This window comes from Mauremys reevesii, linkage group 7, assembly GCF_016161935.1.
Source record: "Mauremys reevesii isolate NIE-2019 linkage group 7, ASM1616193v1, whole genome shotgun sequence".
Taxonomy (NCBI): Eukaryota; Metazoa; Chordata; order Testudines; family Geoemydidae; genus Mauremys; species Mauremys reevesii.
This window is the reverse complement of record NC_052629.1, coordinates 85020720-85045443: the sequence shown is the minus strand read 5'-3', so window position 1 is coordinate 85045443 and position 24724 is coordinate 85020720. Positions and strand designations below refer to the sequence as shown.

The 24724-nt window shown below is 41.3% G+C and overlaps 1 protein-coding gene across 8 annotated transcripts in view; it reads right to left on the bottom strand.

Moving 5' to 3' along the window:
* The window catches only part of IPPK (inositol-pentakisphosphate 2-kinase), a 105000-nt gene that overhangs the window by 6203 nt on the left and 74073 nt on the right, over nt 1-24724 (bottom strand). For all 8 annotated transcript variants that reach the window (XM_039480844.1, XM_039480845.1, XM_039480847.1 and 5 more), the window contains 7 exons: nt 10171-10292; nt 9406-9495; nt 8602-8660; nt 8088-8160; nt 6572-6851; nt 5128-5278; nt 695-797 (listed from right to left, as the gene is read on the bottom strand). In XM_039480844.1, the coding sequence (XP_039336778.1) occupies nt 695-797; nt 5128-5278; nt 6572-6851; nt 8088-8160; nt 8602-8660; nt 9406-9495; nt 10171-10292 (878 nt within the window). The remainder of the gene's footprint in view (nt 1-694; nt 798-5127; nt 5279-6571; nt 6852-8087; nt 8161-8601; nt 8661-9405; nt 9496-10170; nt 10293-24724) is intronic.

The following is a 24724-nucleotide window of genomic DNA, read 5'->3' as shown; positions in this document are numbered from 1 at the left end:
TAACATTTTTTCTGTGTCACATGTTACAAATGGTTAACTCTTCACACAGACTGCTTGGCATGAGTACATATTTATTCTATGATACTAGGTAAACTAATAGGAAATAGCTATTCATTTAAATGTACCATGTGATTTAGAAAGAAGTAAGGAATTTGTGAATAGCTAGCTCCTTTGTTTAGTTAAAAAGTGGTAGTATGAGCTGATTTTCAAAGGGGATGAGCACTTCAATGGGAATTTTAACTGTTCAGCATCTCACCGGATTTTCTCTCTCATTGATTGTTACAGTATACACAAGCTTGGAAGGATTAGATTATCGGTAGTCATTTTCACTGTAAACACACATACCGATGAAAAATATTTCCATTGACAGTAATTGAAATTTACAGATAAGTAAAGGAAGAAAAATGCTGATTGAATTAAGGTTATTTACTACCTTGATGTTGACAATTTGTTTTAATGGTTATAAATCTAACTTTCTGAAGGGAGTTTTCTGTCATTAAGTGTCTGACCTCCCCAAAATTTCCCACAACTCTGAAAGCTTAAATAGATTAAAAATGCTTTAAAAAAAATCAAATATCCATCAAAATTATAAAAAATAGAAATCAAATTCTGCCAAGCTTAATTATATATTAGATACTTTATGGAAGCTGACAGAATAAAATAAGCTTTAAGCACCCACGCTGAAGAAAGGTACCTTTGTAAACGCAAATGCTTCTGTTCCATCATCTTCCGTTGAAAGATCTAGAAGTTTCTCATAAAATGCTTCATTGTAAGGTCCATCTATCTGTGATGTACTTCTAATAAGTACAAAAAACAGGAAGAAGTTTTACTGATCCAGTTCCAATTTTTACTGGCCCAAACCTTTCAAAAAAGGTGTTTTCATCAGGTGAGGGTAAACCTTTACTAAAAGTAAAACAGCATTATGATGGGAAAGAATTGCAATGTTGTAAAAATGGAGAAACAGCAGATCTTCCTCCACAATTTGCAGAGGCTCCCAACAGCAGCATTTTTACTAGAAGACTTGTTGCATAAAATGCTTTTTAGTTCCTAAGAAACTGAAGCCATAAGTGCATGAGTCGGCTAATATATAATATCAAGCTGGGAACAAGTTTTTAGTTTAGTGCTAATGCACAGCAGCTAGAAAGGATATATATAGGGTGACCAGACAGCAAGTGTGAAAAATCGGGATGAGGATGGGGGGGTAATAAGAGCCTATATAAGAAAGACCCAAAAATCGGGACTGTCCCTATAAAATCGGGACATCTGGTCACCCTAGATATATACAGGTAAAGAATACAAATGAAATGCTTAATCTATGCACACATCAGAAAATATGTAAGATTGAATTTATGTTACCATGCTTTTTAAGAAATCCAAAGTATAGTGTTATATTGCCAACTATTTATTAGCAGGACTCAGTATTAAGGTTGCTCACTATATATGTAATATTTCAGTTCTATATCAAAATGTTGATTTCCACATATCAGAAGCAGCTCAGAGAGTAAACCGTACCTTTTGCAAATGAAGCTCTATTACCCTCTTGTGGTTAGTGTCTAAATTACACAAGGAGGTTACATTTTAAGGAATACAAAGGACAATACAAAATGAAAGAGGGCCTCGCCTTAAAGTGATCTTCTACTACAAAAACAAACTGGACTTGATTTTCCATCTGAAGTAAAACCAGTTTAACCCTCAGTGCTTAGTATTTCCCCAACAACAGATACCAGAAGGCATTTACTGCACTTATTCCATACAAGCTGCTATATAGGTCACCATTTTATGATGGCAATCTGGTAAACTCACAACTACTGATCTTGGATTTCTACAGCCTAAACTAACATAGTATTTCATCACTATCTCTATTTCAGAAAGGGTCTTACTAGAATAATTTCACATGAGAGCTACACTCCATAAACTTTCTCATCTATTTCACTGCAAGCAGCAGTGATGCAAACACAGAAGGTTCTCACTTATAAAAGCACTACACTGAGCAACTGAACAGATATTGGAATTTCACGTTATGAGCACATCTTTATGTACCTCCTGCAAACTGGATGGGAACAGGGGAATTAAGAATTTACTTTGTTGTTTTATTTCTTCACTGGTTTCCAATATGTAATGGACCATTTCTCCTCCACTAGACTGATGCGCAGCAGAACCTATCACTATCTATAAGGACTTAATACGTTCTGTCTGGGTCCTTGTTTTCTTCTTTTCCACTAGTACATTTCCCATATTTACAGAAAAACAAAACTGAGCCTTAAATTAACTGAAGTAATTAACGTGTAAATATGTGTCCTTTTGGACCATTGCTATTACTACTGGAGTACATTACCAGTTATTTCTATACAATCAGAAATCAATTTGTAATCAACATATCAATGTCTCACTCCCACAAACCTAAACACTGAGAAACTTGCCCATCGAGTGAGGGAGAAAACATGATAATAGGGGATCCACAACCTTAAAATATGCCTTGCCTCTTTCAAAGGAGGAGGAGTGACACTTGTTTCAGTATAGTCGAGGCAGAATTTGAGGAAACATTTTTCTATATCAGATTATAAACTGGGGACAAGTTTCAATAGTGACAAAAAGTGTTAGACGTGAGATAGGAAATATTAGACAATCATGTCAACTTTCTTGGCTGAATAATACCAAGGGATTCATTGCTGCAAGCTTGCTCACCTCGACAACCACTAGAAAGAGTTTAACATAGGAACTACCACACTGAATCACATTCCACCTTGTCTAGCATCCTGTATCTGACAGTGGCCAGCACCAGATGCATCAGAAGCAGGTTTAAGAAAAACCAATAGTAAGCAGATATGGAATAAACTAACTCCCATACACACATCCTAGTGGTCTCATCTTAAATACTAATAGTTAGAATTTGGCTTAAAAATCTTAATGCACTATGTTTCAAATCCCTGCCAAAACTTTAAAAATAACTACTTTGGATACTCTTATTCATTCAAGTGTCAAATCCCTCTTTGACATGCACTAAATTCTTGGCGCTAAGGTCATCCTGTGATGAATTCCACAGCCTAATTTCACAGCCTGTGAAATAATTCCTTTTATCACATGAATTACTGCCAAAAAGAGCTCAGGTAAACAAAGGGGAAGTGGGACAGGTAATCAATTTTAATCATGTTTTGCATTTGTACTTTTTAGTTCTTTTCCTAAAAAGTGGGGGAGGTGATTCTCATTGGATGGTAAGCATTAAAACATGTTGATTTCCAACTAAATATAGCCCTTACATTAAATGTGCATTTCTTATTTACTATTCGTGATTTTGTATCAATCTCTATTTCGATGAAAATTCAAATTCAATTAAAAAATGAACAAAAGCATTTTTGTATTAAATAAAACTACCTTAAAGTGCTAGACAAGAAAAAAATCAAAACATATTTTGCATTTAAAAACTAGCTGATTTTTTAAACAAAATAAGTAGCATCTGTAGTTAGTGAACTGAACTGTTTCCAGTCACCACGTCCTTTAAGATTTTAGAACTAGTACATCTCATCTGTTCACAGCTACTTTTTATTCATAGATTCGAAGAGGGAAAACAAGCTTTCTTGCTTTTTCAATTCCCAGGGCCTTGGTTATTTCTCCTAGAAGAAATCTAGATGGGAATATATTCACATCAACCAGAAAATTGCCCCCAAATTAGATTGTGCAGAAGTTTATCTGCTGTGTTACATGAACGGTGAAGTTAGAAGTTCCATATCTAGACGCTAAAATGAAAAGCATGAAGATCAAGGCAACATAATGGGTCTCTAGATACCAAAGATGATTCAGGAACAGCAGGATTTGAAATAGATTTTGTACAGTGCTGTATTGTGTCTACACACCTGGCCAGCCTGCAAAAATTAGGCTGTATCTTTCTGTATCAACAGCAGAGTGAGGCACAATAAAGTAATCTGTCCCATGGTATCAAGGAATCCACAAATCTGAATGATGGCGACAAGGTTAGAACAACAAACAAGGAATCAGGAGACCTGGGTTCTATTTGAGCAAGTTACTTTAACATCTGTCCTTCAGTTTCGCCTTCTGGGGATACTACTTCCATACCTCCATTTGACAAGCTAAATACATTAAGGTTTGAGACACTTCAGATATTACTTTGTTACAACCATGGTATAGCGAAAGATTATGAAAAATTTCACCCTCCTCACCCCTATTAAGAGGAAATCCATCTACATTGGTAAATCTGCACTGTGACTTGGAGTTACTTGAGAGAGAAGCAAAGGGGCAATTTTGCTTCAATCCCAAGCCAAGAAGATGTGATTTCCAGGTTTTGGAGGAAACAAAGCAAGTTTAACAGGCCCCCAAACAAGCTGCCCTTGGGAAGGTTCCTCTTCAGAGCTATGTAACCAGCAGTAGTGCACTACTCAGGAAGCAGAAGTTAGAAGCATAGGCCAGTGGAGAGAGCCCATGGGCAAGAAGTGGAACAAAGACCTCCATACGCAAGGAACTGCTGAGCCTACACACTACACAAGAAAAAAACGGTGCAAGAAGGCAGAGAGTGCAGAGTGGAGACCCAAGCTCCTAAATACGGACAGTGGCTGATGATGCCATCACCATCTGAAGTGCGGTGTCCAGTTTTTTTGCCTCTTAGAGAGACAGCTGACACCAAAAAGGTCCATGAAAATGGTATGGTGGGGCTTGCATAAAGATCACCGTGAAAACTTTCAGTACCGCCTTAATACCCAGTCCCATATCAGAATAAGGGGATGAGTGGTGAAATTAAAGGGCAGTGTGATTAGAAAAAAAGGAAGTACTGTTCTGCCAGATGTAAAGACTAAGGCTGATGCTTTTTTAAAACAGAGCTGCACATTTTAATGGTCATTAACATTCGCAATTTTACAAGGCCAGACATAAAGCTAATAATACATTTCACTGGTATTTTTCATCCTTCCCCTATAGCTTTATGTATGGGTCACCTCCAGAGGCATAATGCTATACTGTGAACCAATGGTCTCATCCATTCCGCCAAGTTTTATGATACCCTGAATTTGTATCGAAACCAGAAGACAAATACAGACAGAAACTTTCCAGAGTCTGCAGTGCAAATTATCACGTTATACCTTCCTGAGCTCAATACAGAAGACAGGCTGGAAATCTTACCTCTCCTCAGGAAACTCCTCTAAGTACTGTTCAACTCTATTGTACAAAGGATAAAGTCCCTCAATATCCAGCATGTCCAGCATCTGAGCCTGAAGGGTTTTATAAAGGAGACAGCCCCGTGGTAAGCCAGAGCTCTCCATTTTATTTTTACCTAGAAAAAAAAGTATTTTCAAATTATGTAGTTTGAAAAAAAAAAAAACTGTTTTTACATAATAGACCCAACTATTCCCCAGCTTCATCAGCTGAAGGAAAAGCTACAGGCTAATTCTTAGGTTTAAAACAGTAAAATCCTAAGAAATGGGCATTCAACATTTCACATTTTGAACTACTATATTATGTATAACACTAGAGTTTGACTGTGCAGTGAATCTTATGGGATGGAATCAGATTTTCTTTCTTTCATGACAAAACATTCAAAGGAAAAAAAAGGCAAAACGGAAAAAATCTCCCTCACACATTTCCATGCTCTGTCTTACACCACCAGAAATAGTCAAAGACACAAGGGGCAGTTCAACGCCTCATCTCCACTTTGTGCTTTTGAAAATATCCCCCCGAAGAGTCAGACTAATTTACAAGGTAATCTAGATTACATCAAGTCATAGCATTTCAGATCCTGAGTAGCTATTATACATTGTAGAAAAGTGTACTGACTTAAAAAAAAAAAAAAAAAAGCCCCCCCCCAAGAAATTCAACTCAGGAGTTCAACTTAAAGAAAAATCTCAGTCAAAACACTAACATGGGTATGTAATGCAGCATCTGAAATGTTAGGATCAAGCACACGCACTGAATGCCAATTGCTGCTTAGAAATGGTTCCATGATTACATAGTGGTACACTATAGGAGCTGCATCCCAACCAGCGGCAATATCTTGAAGACCAATTGCACTTTTGCAAGACTAGAGTAGTGAGGAAGTAATGCGCTCTGCCCCCCCCCCCCCAACTCCCAATCCTTATTTCCATTTCTCACACATATACACCCTTTTCCCTTTTAAATACCCACCTCATGCGGGAAAAAACAAAAATTAATCCAAACTAAACTAAGTTAAAATAGCAGCTAAGGCAAGAAACTCTACAGTGTTTTTAGACACAGTATTGTAATCAGTTGGAGCACATTTTTTCTTTCCTTTTTCTCCATTACTGCTTTTACATGCTTGCACTGATGAGTGGAGTTTCTTCATCAGTAGATGCAATACTAAAAAGTATTAATTCAAATTTAAATTCAGTCAAAATCAATTATCTAGAGTGAATGTAAAAGAATTTTAGAGCAGTGGGTTTTCAGCCCATTAACTTTCTTGTGTTTAAACAGGTAACAAAGCTCCCACTCTTGTTGCTTCAACTCTCACCCTAAGTAGCACACAGAAAATAAAATGCAGTGATCTGAATCAGTGTATTATGTACCCTGAATTGTATTACGATATATTTAATTACTGTGAAACAATTCTTACCATTTCTTACCAACTCCTTACTGAAAGCACTTGCTTCACAGTAGCTCCTTCCTCGTGAAATGGGAACCGTCTTCACGTTACCTGCCCTGCAGGAATCAGTACTACTAAGTAGAGTCATTGTTATTACATGGATTAATTCTTTAATAATCGTCCTTGTACAATGTGGTCCATTGACCATCCCATTTGCAGGAAAGAAGAATGGTTTTAAGTGACGAGCAAGTTCATTCCAGTCAGAGAGAGAGTCCTGATCATCCTTACAGCCATAAATTAGTTCACCATTCTGTAATTGAGCAAAGAAATACTTATGCATTTCAGAAAGTCCAAATATGAATATTTAATTATAAAGAACACTGAACAGACTCATTAAGTGCAAGATTTAACAGTTGAAGAGGCATGTTTCAGTGGATACAAGCAGAGAGTCTGATCATGTAACAAAGATGGTTACAATGCATGTTTCTCAGAAGAAATAATTAAAATTGTTGAACAACTGCATCAATTAGACATTTATCAGTCACAAATGCAATACTGCATGCTGGGGTAAATTGTCTAGTAGGTTCTTAGCTGCTAGACAAGGCACAGGTACTGAACAGACTCCAGAAGGAAAAGTGACTTGGTTCATAAAGTTTAAAATTGTTCAAAATTGAAATATAAAATTGGTTTATTAGTTGCACAGAACACTCCTCCCAGCCCCGTAAGTTTAACCATAAGCCTTAAGATTTTTTTTCATAAACAGATTTAAAAAAACCACTACATTGACTTCAATAGACTTTGGACAATAGGCCCATAACAATTTAGTTAGAGTGGCACTGATGGGTTTGGTTTCCCCCCATTACCACCACTTTTAAAAATCAAATTACCAATGCTTCAACACAGCTGAAATAATGTAATTGGAGTTATAGCTTATATTGGAGAGCTACTTTGTTTTATGTTGGAAATAGCTCAGACAGAGAGAGAGCTTGTTTTCTAGAATTAACACATATGCATGTGATATCTACATAGTCTACAGAGTAGCGTTCATGTATTGCTATATGTTTTTGCTGCATCAGTTGTGGGCAATTAAGTAACATTTAACTTCCTCTACGGAGAAGAAATGTCTCTATACTCTTAAGTAAACGATGTACAACATATTCCACACAAGTTATGAAACGATATGCAAAAATATACCCTTTAAGGAGCACTCAAAATTGCAACATTTTGAAAAATACCTTATATTAAAAGGAAAAACCCAATCATGCATGCAGTAGTTATGGTATTACCTGTGGATGCTGTAATACAGTCCCATCAGCCTCATTATATCTTAAAGACTTTTCCAACAAAAATTAAGTGAGGTATTGATTTACCTTCCATAAAATCAAATCTACATACATCTTTCCATACTGCGATTAGAAAGTTTGAATACAGAAAATCCTCAACTAGATATCTAGTGGGGTTTTGAATATTCAGATGTTAAGTTAAATGGACCCAATAATTTACAAGATAGTATAAAAAACATGCAAGCAATTTCAGTCAATCTTACCTTAAATATTTTTAAATTGTTCTGTGCCTCCTGTAATAAGCTTTTCAAGGCAAAGTGCATTCTCTGTTTATTTCTAGAGAAAAATTCATATGTAATATTTTAACAAAACACACTTGTCTCATTATATTACCGTTACAGTAACAGTAGGACCCCAAAAGGCCAACCATTCATCACCCACGCTGAATATATTCCCATATCGTTACTCAAGATGAAGCCAGTACAAAGAAACATACCATAAAAGAGCAAACAAATCTGAGTAGTATCCAAGTTCTTGTGAGGTCTGATGTTTTATCATCTGGACCACATACAATAATTAACAGCTACTGAGTTAAATTCTTGAGGTTTAAAAACAAAGATGCAGGAAAAGCACAAATATTGTTGCTATAAATCACAAAACATTTGTCAGCACTTGCGCTCCTTAACCTAAGACAAAATCCAACCTAATTTAAGACAATTAGCTATACAGACACACACAGTCAGCAAATCACTGGAGTTAAAGTAAATATTTTCTTACCCTGAGAAGAGATCTAGGGGACAGTATTTGCTCAATCGCTTCCATTTTCCATTTGCTACCTGTTGAAACACATATCACTATGAATGCTCTCAGTTAATACAATAGTTGGTTTATGAAATACACACCAGTTTTGTCTTAGGGAGCTTCAGAATATTTAAATCCTTTGGACATACTATTTCTGGCCAGTAGAGGGCTACCTTCTCTTCATATTTAAACTCCACAGCATTAAAAGGGGGAATCTCACACATTAGGAGTGAGGCCCATTCTAGGCGCAAACGCTAATATTTAAATAAGGTATTAGTACATGATGTACATATTAATGGCTAAGTGAATGATTTCAGTGTTTGTTGTTACACACTGCGGCTGATGTAATCTTTTATTGGAACAACTTCAGTTGGTCAGAGAGAAAAGCTTTAAAGCTAACACAGAGCTCTTTGGACACCCACGGACATTACATGACTTCCTGGACCATGTTTACTGAAAAGTACTTGAAACTTAATTTGACATGGCAGTTTACCACACTGACAACTAAAACTGTCAAAGCTGAGCAAAGATTACTATTACCCTTGTTTGTTTCCAAATTCCCACAAAGTTTCTCCATCTCCAGCTATATACTCATATTCCCTCTCATGCTCACATCCAGCAATTCAGTGACACTTAAATACCTACCTCTTTAAATATCAAGGAAATAAGCAACACACGTATATGTTTCAACAGGAAAGCAGGATTTCAGTAGCATGTTTATAATAAAACTAAGCACACTGCCAGTAAGAGGAAAAGCAGGCTGAATATTTAAAGATTTACCTTTAGGTGCTGATGCATGCAATAACGACACACCTTGTGCTTTATCTCCTGCGAAACATGGCTAGAGAAAGGAATGAACCCACATTTCGGCTGCAAGAAACAAACATTTAAAATGCATTTTAATAGATTTATTTACATGTCCTTTTTTTTAATCTATTCTTTTCCTTCTCTCATATATCATATATCTAATCAAAGGACTTTAAAGAGATAGAGAGCAGGCAATATCTATTACTAAGGTTAATAGGTGATGCTCATATTTTCCTTGCAGAGGTGCCGACTCTGGGGCTGGAGCTACAGGCGCTAACTTTTCAATGTGCCAGGGGTGCTCACTGCTCAACCCCACTCCACCCTTTCCCCCAAGGCTCCTGCCCCTTGCCCCACGCCTGCCTTGCCCTTGCCCCCGCCCCTTCTCCCCTAGAGCCTCCTGCACACCATGAAACAGCTGACTGTGGTTGGTGGGAGGCACGGGGAGGGAGGAGGAGGCGGCGCTGATCGGCAGGGCTGCTGGGAGGCACTGGAATCAGGAGCTGATGTGGGGCTGCTGACATATTACTGTGGCTCTTTGGCAAATGTACACTGGTAAATTCTGGCTCCTTCTCAGGCTCAAGTTAGCCACCCCTGAGCTAGCATTTGCAAAAGGCAAAGATTATTGCTCTACCTAGTACCTGCACAATTTTTCAAACTAAATATATAGTTACCATATACTTTTATTTTACAAGAACACAGAAGGAGCAATTATTTTTTCCCCATATTTAACAAATTCACCTTGATCTCCACACAGAGGATTGGCCGGTGTTCCACAAAATGATAGGTCTGCAGCCTGGTGAGGTTAGGAAGGCACATAGCATAGCCACTAAGAGTGTCCAAGTCTTTATCACAGCGAGACTCTGGAAAAATAGGGAAAAGTAACAGTTTGTGTACATGTTTATTTTACACTGCAGAAAAGGGGGACCATCAAGAAAGGTAAATGTAGGACACAGCCATTGTTTACCACTGATTTTAAAGTAAAGACAAAGACGCAGCACTAGCTGTCCTCCCAGTCTAACTCAAGGCATCATGGTATAAATCACCCTGAATAAAGCCTCAGTTGGAAGTGGGCTAGGAAGAGACAGGGACTATTTTCTTATGAGATTCATGAGGACATGTAAGCGGCTAGGCCTTATTTCAGCGTGGGATGATAACTCAGATGCAATCCTACTCCTGCTCCTAGCATATGATCAAGTGAACATATCACAGCTTCAGTGCACAGTCTCTTAGGGTTTGTATATACAAGAAAAGGTGCACCAGTTTAAATGACTAGATTTGGACCAGATATAGTTTTGGTGCAAAATCTTCATGTAGATGCACTTAAGCCAGTTTAACTCTTGCTTAAATCACTTGATCTTGCACTGAATTAAACTAAACCAATAAAAGCAAGGATTAAACCAGTTTATGTCTACATAGCAGGTTTGCACCAATTTATCTAGGATGATTTCAAATCAATTTAGTTAAAGTGGGCAACTTTACAAATATAGTCCAGGCCTCATAGGAAGAGTGATGGGGGGAAGAAAGGAAGAGGAGATGGACAACTGAGAGGAAGAAATACAGAAGACAAAGAAAACTTATCCTCTCCTAGAATCACATCTGTCACTGACAAGCAGTACTGCATCCAGAAAACCCAGCTTGGGCATTAGAAATGGCAGCAGTGATAACGTAAGGCCAAATGAAATGACCAAAACTAAGAAAGAAATGGAGCCTACCCTTTACTTGTAAATGATGTTCTCTCCTGCTCACATCTGTCACTTCATGCTCCCCCCATCCCCTCTCCCCCCCCCCCTTTTTTTTTTAAATCAGTGGAAGAGGGTTGGTCCCGTTTTGATACAATCTACACTTCTACAGACACTGTCTCAGAAAGAACATTCCTCTCCAGAAGGACACAGATTTTTTTTTTCTTCCAGATTTCAACAGTTTACTATCAGATAGTGCAAAGGTTCTCAAACTAGAGAATGGACCCCCCCTGGGTGGGCAAGGAACGTATTCTAGGAGGGCAAGAGAAGCTTTAGGATTGCAAAAAAAAAAAACCCACCTTACAGTGCACATTTTATTAACAGCAATGAATAATTCGCAAAGATGATTCCTCCAGACATATCAGGTCCTCAGATGGCACTGTGCATTTGACTCCAGATGTCGCTGTACATTTTGACAGATTAATCCATTTGCTATGATGTGGTGTGCACATTTAATTGTGAGCATGGACCACAATCACAGTTTTGGTTTCGCTCTGATTACAATGAATCATCGGCTCATTAGTGCCACAGGAAAAAACCTCAACGTTACAACCAAAAAGCTGAAACGGATTCAAGTGAAGCACTGCTACTGCATATAGAATCACAGTATTGGAAGGGACCTCAAGAGGTCAACTAGTCCAGACCCCTGCACTCACGGCAGGATTAAGTATTATCTAGACCAACCTGCTCTTAAATATTTCCAGAGATAGAGATTCCACAACCTCCCTAGGCAATTTATTCCAGTGCTTAATCACTCTGACAGTTAGGAAGTTTTTCCTAATGTCCAACCTAAACCTCCCTTGCTGCAATTTAAGCCTATTGCTTCTCGTCCTATCCTCAGAGATTAAGAACAAAAATTCTTCTCTCTCCTCCTTGTAACAACCTTTTATGTACTTGAAAAGGTATGTTCCCTCTCAGTCCTCTCTTTCCATACTAAAGAAACCCAATTTTTTAAATCTTAGGTCATGTTTTCTAGACCTTTAATCATTTTTGTTGCTCTTCTCTGGACTTGCTTCAATTTGTCTACATCTTTCCTGAAATATGGCACCCAGAACTGGAAACAATACTCCAGTTGAGGCCTAATCAGCGCGGAGTAGAGCAGAAGAATTACTTCTCGTGGCTTGCTTACAACACTCCTGTTAATACATCCCAGAATGATGTTTGCTTTTTTTGCAACAGTGTTACACAGTTGACTCATATTTAGGTTGTGGTGCACTATGACCCCCAGATCCCTTTCTGCAGTATTCCTTCCTACGCAGTCATTTCCCCTTTTATGTGTGTGCAACTGATTGTTCCTTCCTAAATGGAGCACTTTGCATTTGTCCTTACTTAATTTCATCTTATTTACTTCAGACCATTTCTCCAGTTTGTCCAGATCATTATAACTGTACTCTCTCTACCATTACCTAAATCATTGATGAAGATATTGAACAGAACCTGATGCAGAACTGATCCCTGCAGGACCCCACTCGTTATGCCCTTCCAGCATGACTGTGAACCACTGATGATTACTCTCTGGGAACCATTTTCTAAACAGTTTTGCCCCCACCTTATAGTAGCTCCATCTAGGTTGCATTTCTCTAGTTTGTTTATGAGAGTCATGCGAGACAGTATCAAAAACTTTACTAAAGTCAAGATATACCCTGTCTACCGCTTCCCCCATCCACAAGTCTTGTTACTCTGTCAAAGAAAGCTATCAGGTTGGTTTGACAATTTGTTTTTAACACATCCATGCTGTTATTCATCACCTTATTATCTTCTAGACATTTGCAAATTGATTGCTTACTTATTTGCTCCATTATATTTCTAGGTACAGAAGTTAAGCTGACTGGTCTGTAATTCCCTGGGTTGTCCTTATTTCCCTTTTTATAGATGGGCACTATATTTGCCATTTTCTAGTCTTCTGAAATCTCTCATCTTCCACGACTTTTCAAAGATAATTGCTAATGGCTCAGATATCTCCTCAGTCAGCTCCCTGAGAATTCTAGGATGCATTTCATCAGGCCCTGGTGACTTGAAGACATCTAATTTGTCTAAGTAATTTTTAACTTGTTTTTTTTCCCTATTTTAACCTCTGATCCTACCTCATTTTCACTGGCATTCACTATGTTAGACAGCCAATCACCACCAACCTTCTCGGTGAAAACGGAAACAAAGTCATTAAGCACCTCTGCCATTTCCACATTTTCTGTTATTTCCCCCCTACTCGTTGAGTAATGGGCCCACCCGGTCCTTGGTCTTCCTCTTGCTTCTAGTGAATCTGTAGAATGTTTTCTTGTTACCCATTATGTCTCTAGCTAGTTTTGTGCCTTGACCTTTCTAATTTTGTCCCCACATACTTGTGTTATTTGTTTATATTCATCCTTTGTAATTTGATCTAGTTTCCACTTTTTGTCAGACTCTTTTTTGATTTTTAGATCATTGAAGATCATTAAGCAAGGGTGGTCTCTTGCCATACTTCCTAACTTTCCTAAGCAGTGTTGGATAGTTTGGGATATGTACTTGTGTGGTGTGGGGGAAAGGGGATGGCGTAAACTACTACAGACACAAAGAAGGGGGGCTGCGATCAAGTAAGTTTGTGCTAGTCTGTAGTATGGTTTCTGAATGTGATTGGTAACCACAATGTGTTGACACAAACTATATGAAAAATGTGACAGGCTATAACCATGTTTATAATAGACCGTTTCAAATATAATTACAAGGCATAGCATAGACAGGATATTCTTCCAGTGTTTAATAATTATCTCTTTGGTGCTCACCAAATGCAGCATCCCTACTAGTGTATAGTGATCAACAGAAAGACAGGGCTTGAACAGCTGAATTTTCTTGAGCGCTAAGCATAATTTCTGAATTTTCTTAAGAGAAGCATATTCTGCCACACTTCTATTACTGAAGAATCTAACAGCATGACATATTGTAACAGAACCGTTACAGAAGTTGACAAGAAAGGACACTTTCGGAGAGAGAACTACTGAAGAAAGAGGGGATTAGACACTTGTTCCACATTCATAACAGAATACAACTGCACTCTTGGGAGCATCCAATTTACTCAGTTTTATTTCTAGAAGTCATCACAAATTACATGGAAACAAAAACCTAATCCTTCATAAATTACCTAATATTATTTCCATGTAGTCAGTATATTCATTCCTCATCACCAGCCTTTTCAAAACAGGAGGCACTTCTGAAGTGAAGCCACACACAACTGTTTCCCAAAATGAAAATGGTCAGATCTTAATAAACCACGACATAGTTCCTGTTTCAGAAACAATGTCCGCTTCCTGTTTGAAGACTGTTCTGGGAATCATGACACAAGGCCCAGAGCGTAGCTTACTTACATAAAGTGTAATGAATTTTTAACTAATCATCTCTTCCCATCCCACCCAGACACACACTCATCAGTCCCTAGGACTGACCCATTACATCTCTCAGAGCTGGATTCTTAGTGGAGAAGGGAAAACACTGCAGTTATGGGACAATTATACTGACTGCAGGAGTTCCAGAAAAAGAAAAATGGAGAAAGAGGGAAATTAGACAGAATTTTACCACATCAGAAGAGCTTCCTAAATTCAGAAAATGGGATTCAGTGTATAAACAGTAGCTAGGACCCAAGAGACAATGATGATTTCTTTGTTACATGTTTACATAAAATCCAGCTTCTTCCTCACTTGTCTCTGAGGGTATAGATAAGAAAATTGCTTTAGAGGGCTGATCAATAAATATTCATCAAGTCAGGGATACAAAAATAAAACAGGGCTGTTCCAAAATCACTAAAAATGGTGATTCTTCCACCAAACCTAACTCCATGTTGAGTACTAAGTATACGATTGCCATGTAGTTCCTTAGGCTTTTTTATACTGGAAGGGTAAACCAAAACTGGTCAGTTCAAAATTAAGTCACTATCAATGGGATATCTCCCATCATTTTACTACCAACTTTTGCAGTTTCACAGGATGTAGACCTAGTGGCAGCACTCAGACAGGGCAAAGTTATTTTACCACTTGTCTACTGAATTTTACTTCTGGGGGAATTCTGCGCCACTGCATATGCGCAGAATTTATGTCCTCTGCAGATTTCTTTGCTTCCCCACAGAAAAATGACTGACAGGGAAGAAAAGGAAAGCCACAAGAGCAGTCATGCGACCCACCCCAGCAGGATGTTTCGGGTGCCCAGGGCAGCCAGCAGAAAGATCATTATGGGGAATGGGACAAGGTTGGGGAAGACCTGTTCCCAATCCTGTGCCAGGCTCAGCTGCTAGCCCTGGCTGGGCAGGGGAGGACAGGAATTCCTCTTCCCCTGCTGGTTCAGACCCATCCCCAGATTTCTCCCAGAGCTGCACTTCTTGCCCATAGTCTCTCTCCACTGGCCTATGCTTCTAACTTCTGCTTCCTGAATAGTGCAGTACTACTGGTTATATAGCTCTGAAGAGGAACCTTCCCAAGGGCAGCTTGTTTGGGGACCTATTAAACTTGCTTTGTTTTCTCAAAAGCTGGAAATCATATCTCCTTGGCTTGGGATTGAAGCAAAATTGCTCCTTTGCTTCTCTCTCAAGTAACTCCAAATCACCGGGGGGGATCCCTGTACAGGGAGCTGCTCCTCCATCCACCCAACCCTCGTGCATCCAGACCTCTTCATACCCAGACTCTCCCACTGATCCTCACCCCCTACACTCAAAACCCCCCCGATGAGCCCCACTCCCCCTGCACCTCGACGAGATACTTGCACCCAGATCCCACCCCACTGAGCCCCAATCAGCCGCACCTGTATCCCAATATCAGAGCCCACTCCCCCAGCATCTGGACCCCCCCCCGAACCTCCCACACCCAGACCCTCCACCAAGCTCTATATTCCCCCCTCACTCAGTCTCCCGCTGCACCCCAACCACTTTCACCTGGACCCCCACTGCAGAGTCCCACTAAAATTGCACCCAGAACCCCCAATAAGCCCTTGTGCATCCAGATTCCCCCCAGCACCCGGATCCCCCACTGACCTGCCCACACCCAGACTGCCCCCCACAGAACCCTCTCAACCCACACCTGGATTCCCCCCCCACTAAACCCCTCCACACTTGAATCCTGCTTTGCTGAGCCTGCCTGCCCACACCTGATGCACCTGACGTGAGGGGGGCGTGTTTCTGTGGCAGGCCAAGTCCTTGCACTGTGTCACGGTTGGGTGCAGCCTCACCACTGAGTCCGTGTCCGGGGTGGGGGGGAGCTGCACAGTGATCTCCCACCTCTGTGCAGCCAGTGGCCTGTGCGCCTCAATGTCAAGCTGGAGCCTCCACATTTATTTGCGCAGAATTTTTAATTTTGGGTGCAGAATGCCCTCAAGAGTAACTGATTAGATGTTATAGTGGTTGAAACTAGGACTGTCAAGTGATTTAAAAAATTAATCGTGATTAATTGCACTAAGAGTACAATTTAAATATTTTTGGATGTTTTCTACATTTTCAAATATATTGATTTCAATTGCAACACAGAATACAAAGTGTACAGTGCTCACTTTATATTTATTACAATATTTGAACCAGATGGATAAAAATCAATGATTAAAAAAACTTCTCCATTAAATGCTTTTTGAGGAAAAAAATTATCTAAAGATAATTTTAATTAAGATACATTATAGCTCAAAGATATCTCATCATGGAATAGGGATTATAAATTCTAATTCTATATTATGAGACAATATAGTCAAGTAATGTTTAAGAAAAGTTTTGTAAATGAGTTCCAATAGTTCATGGATTAGGGACCCAATTTATGGGGCTCCAAGGGCTTCTATATAGATTATCTAGGTTAATCTTTCTATCTACCTAATAGGACTCAGTGCTCAGTCTAGAAGATACCATCAGAGATGCTTAGTTTTGCAGTTCTCAAGCTGTGGATTTGTGTCTCCAGAGATAACATGCTTGTTAACAGCAGAAATGTTTTTAAATAAATATACAGAGATGAGAAATAACAGACCTCAACCCTATTGTCCCTCTGCAGTCCCTTACCTCTCTCTAAAAGTGCAAAGTTTCAAAAAGTTCAATGAATAAAAGATGGTTGGGTGCGGACTAGATCTGGACAAGGAGAAGAAGTCTGGAGATAAATGTGAGAAGGGAGGGACAGACAGTAGAAACAAAAGTGAAACTGTTTGAGCAGCATATTCCAGAAGTCTTGAGGTCTTTCTGGGTGTAGCCTTCACTGATTTGAGATCTACCATACCATTCTCTCACTAGAAGGGAAAACCTATAATGGCAGCAGACCATAAAAGAGACCCAGTTTGGGTCTCATCTATCTCTGAGTTGTATTAAGGTTATAACAACAAACAAGAATGCACTTTTATGTAGAAATCCAGGATTAAATCAAGTCTTCCTGACTAGTGATTTAAATAATCATTTAAATCAAACCCACCCTGATTTGCACTGTAAAACACAAAAGAAATAGCATTTCAATTCACCTAATACAAGTACTTAGCGCAATCTCTTTATCATGAAAGTTGAACTTACAAATGTAGAATTATGTACAAAAAATAACTGAATTCAAAAATAAAACAATGTAAAACTTTAGAACCAACAAGTCCACTCAGTCCTACTTCAGCCAATCACTCAGACAAACAATATTGGTTACAATTTGCAGGAGACAATGCTGCCCATGTATTGTTTACATCACCTGAAAGTGAGAACAGGTGTTCACATGGCACTGTTGTAGCCAGAATCACAATATATTTACATGCCAGATGCGCTAAAGATTCATATGTCCCTTCATGCTTCAACCACCATTCCAGAAGACATGTGTCCATGCTGATAATGGGCTCTGCTCGACAACAATCCAAAGCAGAGTAGAACAACGCATGTTCATTTTCATCAGGAGTCAGATGCCACCAGCAGAAGACTGATTTTCTTTTTTGGTGGTTTGGATTCTGTAGTTTCCGCCTCAGAGTGTTGCTCTTTTAAGACATCTGAAAGCATGCTCCACTCCTTGTCCCTCTCAGATTTTGGAAGGCACTTCAGATTCTTAAACCTTGGGTCGAGTGCTGTATCTATCCTTAGAAATCTCACATTGGTACCTTCTTTGCATTTTGTCAAATGTGCTGTGAAAGTGTTCTTAAAACAAGCATGTGCTGGGCCATCATCCGAGAGTACTATAACATGAAATATATGGCAGAATGTGGGTAAAACAGAGCAGGAGACATGCAGTTCTCCCCCAAGGAGTTCAGTCACAAATTTAACACATTTTTTTAACAAGCATCATCAGCATGGAAGCATGGCCTCTGGAATGGTGGCCGAAGCATGAAGGGGCATATGAATGTTTAGCATATCTGGCATGTAAATACTTGCAACACCAGCTACAAAAGTGCCACATGAATGCTTGTTCTCACTTTCAGGTGACATTGTAAATAAGAAGCAGTCAGCAGTATCTCCCGTAAATGTAAACAAACTTGTCTTAGCAATTGGCCAAACAAGAAGGAGGACTGAGTGGACCTGGAAGCTCTAAAGTTTTACATTGTTTTGTTTGCGAGTGCAGTTATGTAACAAACAAAAATCTACATTTGTAAGTTACACTTTCATGATAAACAGATTGCACTACAGTACTTGTATGAGGTGAACTGAAAAATACTATCTCATCATTTTTACAGTGTAAATAATTGTAATATAAAGCAAGCACTGTACACTTTGTATTCTGTGTTGTAATAGAAATCAATATATTTGAAAATTTGAAACATCCAAAAATATTTAATAAATATCAATTGGTATTTTCTTGTTTAACAGTGCGATTAATTTTGATAAAAAAAATTGAATCGCATTTAATTTTTTTGAGTTAATCGTGTGAGTTCTGAGATTAATCAACAGCCCTAGTTAAAACATCTCTTCAAAAGTGCTTCCAACATTATTAAAATTAGTGGAGATGGATTTGTAGTAAATTTGTAAAGAAAGCGAACAGAAAAATCTAGACCAGTTATACATTCCTAGCAAGAAATTTTTACTGCTTGGAATTTAATTGCCTGCCAATAGATTAATACCATTACTAACAAATTTATCTTACTACTCATTGATTATGCAGATCTCTGTTTCAGAAGCACTGTCTTCATACCCCAGTCAAGTACATATTGTTTATACAGGAATAATAGAATCGAATCATAGGGCTGGAAGGGACCTCGAGAGGTCATCTAGTCCAGTTCCCTGCACTCATGGCAGGACTAAGTATTATCTAGACCGGGGTGGGCAAACTTTTTGGCCTGAGGGCCACATCTGGATGGGGAAATTGATACAGGGCCATGAATGTAGGGTTGGGGCAGAAGGATGGGATGTGGGAGGGGGTGTGGTGTGCAGGAAGGGGCTCAGGGCAAGGGGTTGGGATGCAGGAGGGCTACAGGGTGCAGGAGGGGGCTCAGGGAAGGGGGGTGGGGTGCAGAGTGCGGGAGGGGGCTCAGGGACGGGGGGTGGGGTGCAGGTTCTGGCCCAGCGCCACTTACCTCGAGCAGCTCTGGGGTGGTAGCAGCACACAGCGGGACTAAGGCAGGCTCCTTGCCTGCCCTGGCTCTGCTCCTGGAAGTGGCCAGCATGTTTGGCTCCGGGGGGTGGGGTGCGGCAGGCAGCTCTGCTGCATGCTGCCCTTGCCTGTGGATACCACCCCCGAAGCTCCCATTGGCCACAGTTCCCTATTCCTACTGCAGGGGGCAGTGCCTGCAGGCGAGGGCAGCGCATGGAGCTCTCTGCAAGCCCCCTGCAGGGGCCACAGGAACGTGTTGCCAGCCACTTCCAGGAGCGGCGCAGAGTCAGGGCAGGCAATCCTGCAGGCCAGATTGAAAGCCTTGACGGCCAGATCCAGCCCGCAGTCTGTAGTTTGCCCTTCCCTGATCTAGACCATCCTTGACAGGTGTTTGCCTACCTGCTGTTAAAAATCTCCAATGATAGAGATTCCACAATCTCTCTAGGCAATTTATTCCAGTGCTTGACCACCCTGACAGTTCAGAAGCTTTTCCTAATGCCCAACCATGCTAATGCCTTATCCATGTAAAAGACTGAACTATTACTTACTCTGCAGAGTAAATATGATGGAGATATTGTAAACCGTGGATCCCACTGTGTGTGCAAGATCTAAATCTTTTCATTGGGGCAGAACCTCCTTGTGCTCCTATGCGAGGGCACAAAGGGTGCAGCCACTGACACCCTCTGTCATTCCCTTGCAATCCGCAATTGGGAGGACTCTGAAAAATGGGGGGAGAGGGCAAGTTGTGGAATCCATACTAACTACAGTCAAATCACTACAGTTCCTGTAGGGCAATGGTTCTCAAACTTTTGTACTGGTGACCCCTTTCACACAGCATGCCTCTGAGTGTAACCCCCCTTATAAATTAAAAACACTAATATTTAACACCATTATAAATGCTAGAGGCGAAGCAAGGTTTGGGGTGGAGGCTGACAGCTCACAACCCCGCATGTAATAACCTCATGACCCCCCTGAGGGGGTCCGGATCCCCAGTTTGAAAACCCCTGCTGTAGCATAACTATTCGTTCTTTGAGTATGCATCAGCATGGATCCTACTGTAGGTGGCGGGAAAGCAGTCTTCTCACTGGATGGTGGGAATGAGGAGTTTCAGCTTCATTAGTCAAATAATGAACGAAGCACTAATCTCCCAAATGTGACATCTGATCTAGTTGCTAGGTCTAGAGCATGATGTTAGATTAAGGTCACTGGGTGGCTCCACTTTGCTGCCTTGCGGATCTCAGATACTGAACAGTCCTGAAGCAGGCTGAAGATGCTGTCTGTGCTTTGTCGGAGATGGTCACAACATTCAGAGGGAGATATTCCGTAGCTATCTGATAAAATGGAAATACGTGTGATCCATTTAGAGAATCTGTGACTAGATGGCCTGGCCTTTTGAAGGGTCAGATTATGGTTACAAAGAGATGACGAGAAACTAAAAGGCTTGATCTTGTCAATGTAATAGACTAAGGCTCTGGAGACATGCAGAGTATGTCATTTCTTTTCCCCCCCGTGAAGATTTGGGAAGAAGACAGAGGAAGATTGACTAGCTCAGGTGGAATTCTGCAACCACCTTATGGTGGAACTTGAAATGTGATCACAGCATAACTCTCTCTCTGAAAGAATTTATAGGGAGGTCCAACCATGAGGGCTTGGATTTCACTGACCCACCTTGCCAAAGTGACAGTAACCAGAAAGAACATTGCACAGGTACGATGGGATACTGTCAAGTAAGACAACTGAGAAGAATGAGCAAACTCGCCAATATTGCTGTGAGGTGGACCTTGGAAGCTGCCCACTAGATCAACATGCTTCAAGGGCAGCAAGTAGTCAAGGATCCTCAGTATCAGTGCCTCTTCTGGACATTGATTGTTGCACTGTCCATATGAAGAATCTTTTCTATTATGAGGAACACGTCTTCCTTGTTGATGGCTTTCTGCTCTGGGAGACTGCTCCTAACAGATGAAATTCTTAGCAGTACTGCTCAACCAACCACCATCCAATCTTTCAGGTGCAATGACTGCAGGTCTAGGTGCAGTATCTGACCACAATCCTGGAATACTATGTTCAGACAGGCTGGGAAATAGTTGTGAGGCCAAATCTGCAATAGGTCTGACAGACATAACTATCCTCAACCAGTAAAAAAGGATTACTGTGCCCTTGGATGTTACCCTGGGGTTGGGGAGGGGGGTGGAATCTGTGGAATGACATATAAAAGAGGCCTGAGTGCACTGTAGCAGGAATGCCTCTGGCAACAAACCCAGGCTCATGCCTCCTCCGAAGCAAATCCTGGATATTTGGTGGCAAAAATGTCTATTGTGGGAATCCCCTGTTGACAGAATATTGACCCTATGATGGGCTTTTGCAGTGACCACCAGTGGTTGGGTTACTAAATGCCTGCTGAAGTAGTATGCCAGGCTGTTGCTGACTCCCAGAAGGCGCAGAGCCTATGGGGTTATTCTGTGTTGATGACACCACAACAATAGCTTGATTGCTTCCTGGCAGAGGGGTGATGAACCAACTCCTCCCTGCTTGTCTATGTAGCTCATTGACAGATGTATTGTCTGTCAATATCTTCACCATGGAGTTCCGTAGGATGGGTAGGAGTGCTACACAAGCCAATATCATGGGCCTGAGCTCCAGGAAGTTTATGTGGAGATTCAAGATGTCCTGGGATCAGGTGCCTTGCATGTGCAAGTGGTTCAGACGGGGTCCCCACCCAGTTCCTAATGCATCCATGAAGAATGTCATTTTCAGAGAGAGTACAGAGAATCAAATTTCCTTTCAGGCATTCTTGAAGTATAACCACCAACTAGGTTCCTGCTTGAGCTGGGACTGTGATCCTCTTCTTCAGCTGAGGTCCTTACACCACATGAAGTTATAGGAGCCACAGGTGAAGCTAGACAAATGGCATCACATATATACACCAACATGTAGCCTAGCAGTCCTGAGATAAGTAAGTACCATCTTAACTGAACTTCACTTTGGGTAACCTATCATCAATCATCTGGACTGGAACACGTCCTCGGGAGACTTTTGCCAGTTGAGAGCTGATCATAGCCCCTGTGAACTCTATCATCTGTAATGGGTTGAGATATTTTCTCTTAGTTCACAAGGAAGCTTAGCTGGGTGAACAATGAGAGCACGTACTCGAGGGCTGTTGCAGTCTCCTTCTGGGACTTGCCTCTGATCAGCCAATCATCTAAGTACAGACAGACATGGATGCCCTGTCTCTGAATGTGCTGCTACCACCATTAGACATTTCATGAAGACTCTTGGTGCTGTAAGGAGTCTGAATGGCAGTAATGTGTACTGATAGTGGTTAGACCCAATGTGAATCTGCAGTACTTCCTGTGATCAGGAAGCATGGCTACATGGAAGCATGGATCTGCAAGTTGAGAACCATGAATCAGTCTTTAGCCTGAAGAGATGGCAAGATTGAGGCCAACATTACCATCCACAACCTGAGATGGCATAAATACTTAAGTTCCCTCAGCTCTAGGAGAGGATGAAGTTCTCCCCACTCCATTTCTTTTTGGGATAAAGAAAGTATGAGGAATAGAGGTAGGTATGTCCTGGTAATGATGAGAAGGAACAGATTTCCTGTAAGGGCAGCACTGAGATTATGGCACTCTTAGTACCAGAGTTTGAAGCTCAAATACTCAGAGTCTGCCAGGGGCAGCTGAGGTTGTGCCGCCCCATACAGGAGAATCCGACCATCAGAAATCAATTCAGATGGGTTGAGTTCCTTTTGTTGTAGTTTCGTACAGCTAGTAGAGAATTCTGAATAATTTCGCTGTAACTAAAGAATAGCAGGTTCTGTCTTGCTGCCATAGGCAGTAGGAGTGATCAAATGGAGGGTCGAGGGAGAATGCCTTTCTATGGGCGAATGAGGAGGCAGAAGGGACATGCACTGTCCTGATGGATATAGCCATCCAAAATACTATGATCTCACATGCATGTTGCACACGTGCAAATAGAGTGGGATTCACACTGACATCACATTTCCAAAACAAACAGTAAATTCCTACAGAAGCCCTCTCTAAAGCACCAGAAACTCCTTGAAGTCCAGGCTGAGAGTCCACCAAAAACAGCAGCAGCAAAAAGGCGGTCTTAACCTCTACAGATAGGACAAGAAGCAATGGGCTTTAATTTCAGCAAGGGAGGTTTAGGTTGGACATTAGGAAAAACTTCCTAACCGTCAAGGTGGTTAAGCACTGGAATAAATTGCTTAGGGAGGTTGTGGAATCTCCATCATTGGAGATTTTTAAGAGCAGGTTAGACAAACACTCGTCAGGAATGGTCTAGATGAGTGGTCACCAACTGGTCAATCATGATCGACTGGGCAATCCTAGAGGATCGCCCAATTGATTGTGATCTCTGGGGGTGAAGTTTGGCTTCCGCTAAGGCAGACTCCCTGCCTACTCCAGCCCCATGCCACTCACGGAAGCAGGCAGCACAGCCCCGCAGGCAGGGATCTCCCTCCACATGCTGCTCCTGCCTGCAAGCACTGCCCCCACAGCTCCCATTGGCCATGAGAGCTGTGGGGGCAGTGCTTGCAGAGACGGGGAGCCATGGGCTCTCCACCGCCTCCCCCAGGGGCCGCAGGGGCACAATGGGCCCTTCCAGGAGTGGTGTGGGGCCTGGTATGTAGGGACCCTGCCTTAGCCTCGCTGCGCCTGCCGCTGACCTAGAGCCGCCAGAGGTAAGCGCTGCCCAGTGGGAGGCTGCACCCTAACCCTTATCCCTGTGCACCCTCCAGTATCCCATATACCCTCCTGCACCCCAACACTCTGCCCCAGCCCTGACCCCGCCCCTCCCTGGAGCCAATACCCTGTTTCCCCTCCTGCACCCCAGGCTCAGCCCAGAGCCCCCTCCCACACTGCAAACGCCTCGGCCCCAGCCCAGAGCCCACACTCTCTCCCGAACCCCAAACCCTGCCCCAGCCCAGTGAAAGTGAGTGAGGGTAGGGGAGAGCAAGTGATGGAGAGAGGGGGGAATGGAGTGAGCAGGGCAGGGCTTTGGAAAAGGGGCAGGGTCTCGGGGAAGGGGTGGGGTAGATCCTGGGTTGCCCTTAGATTCAAA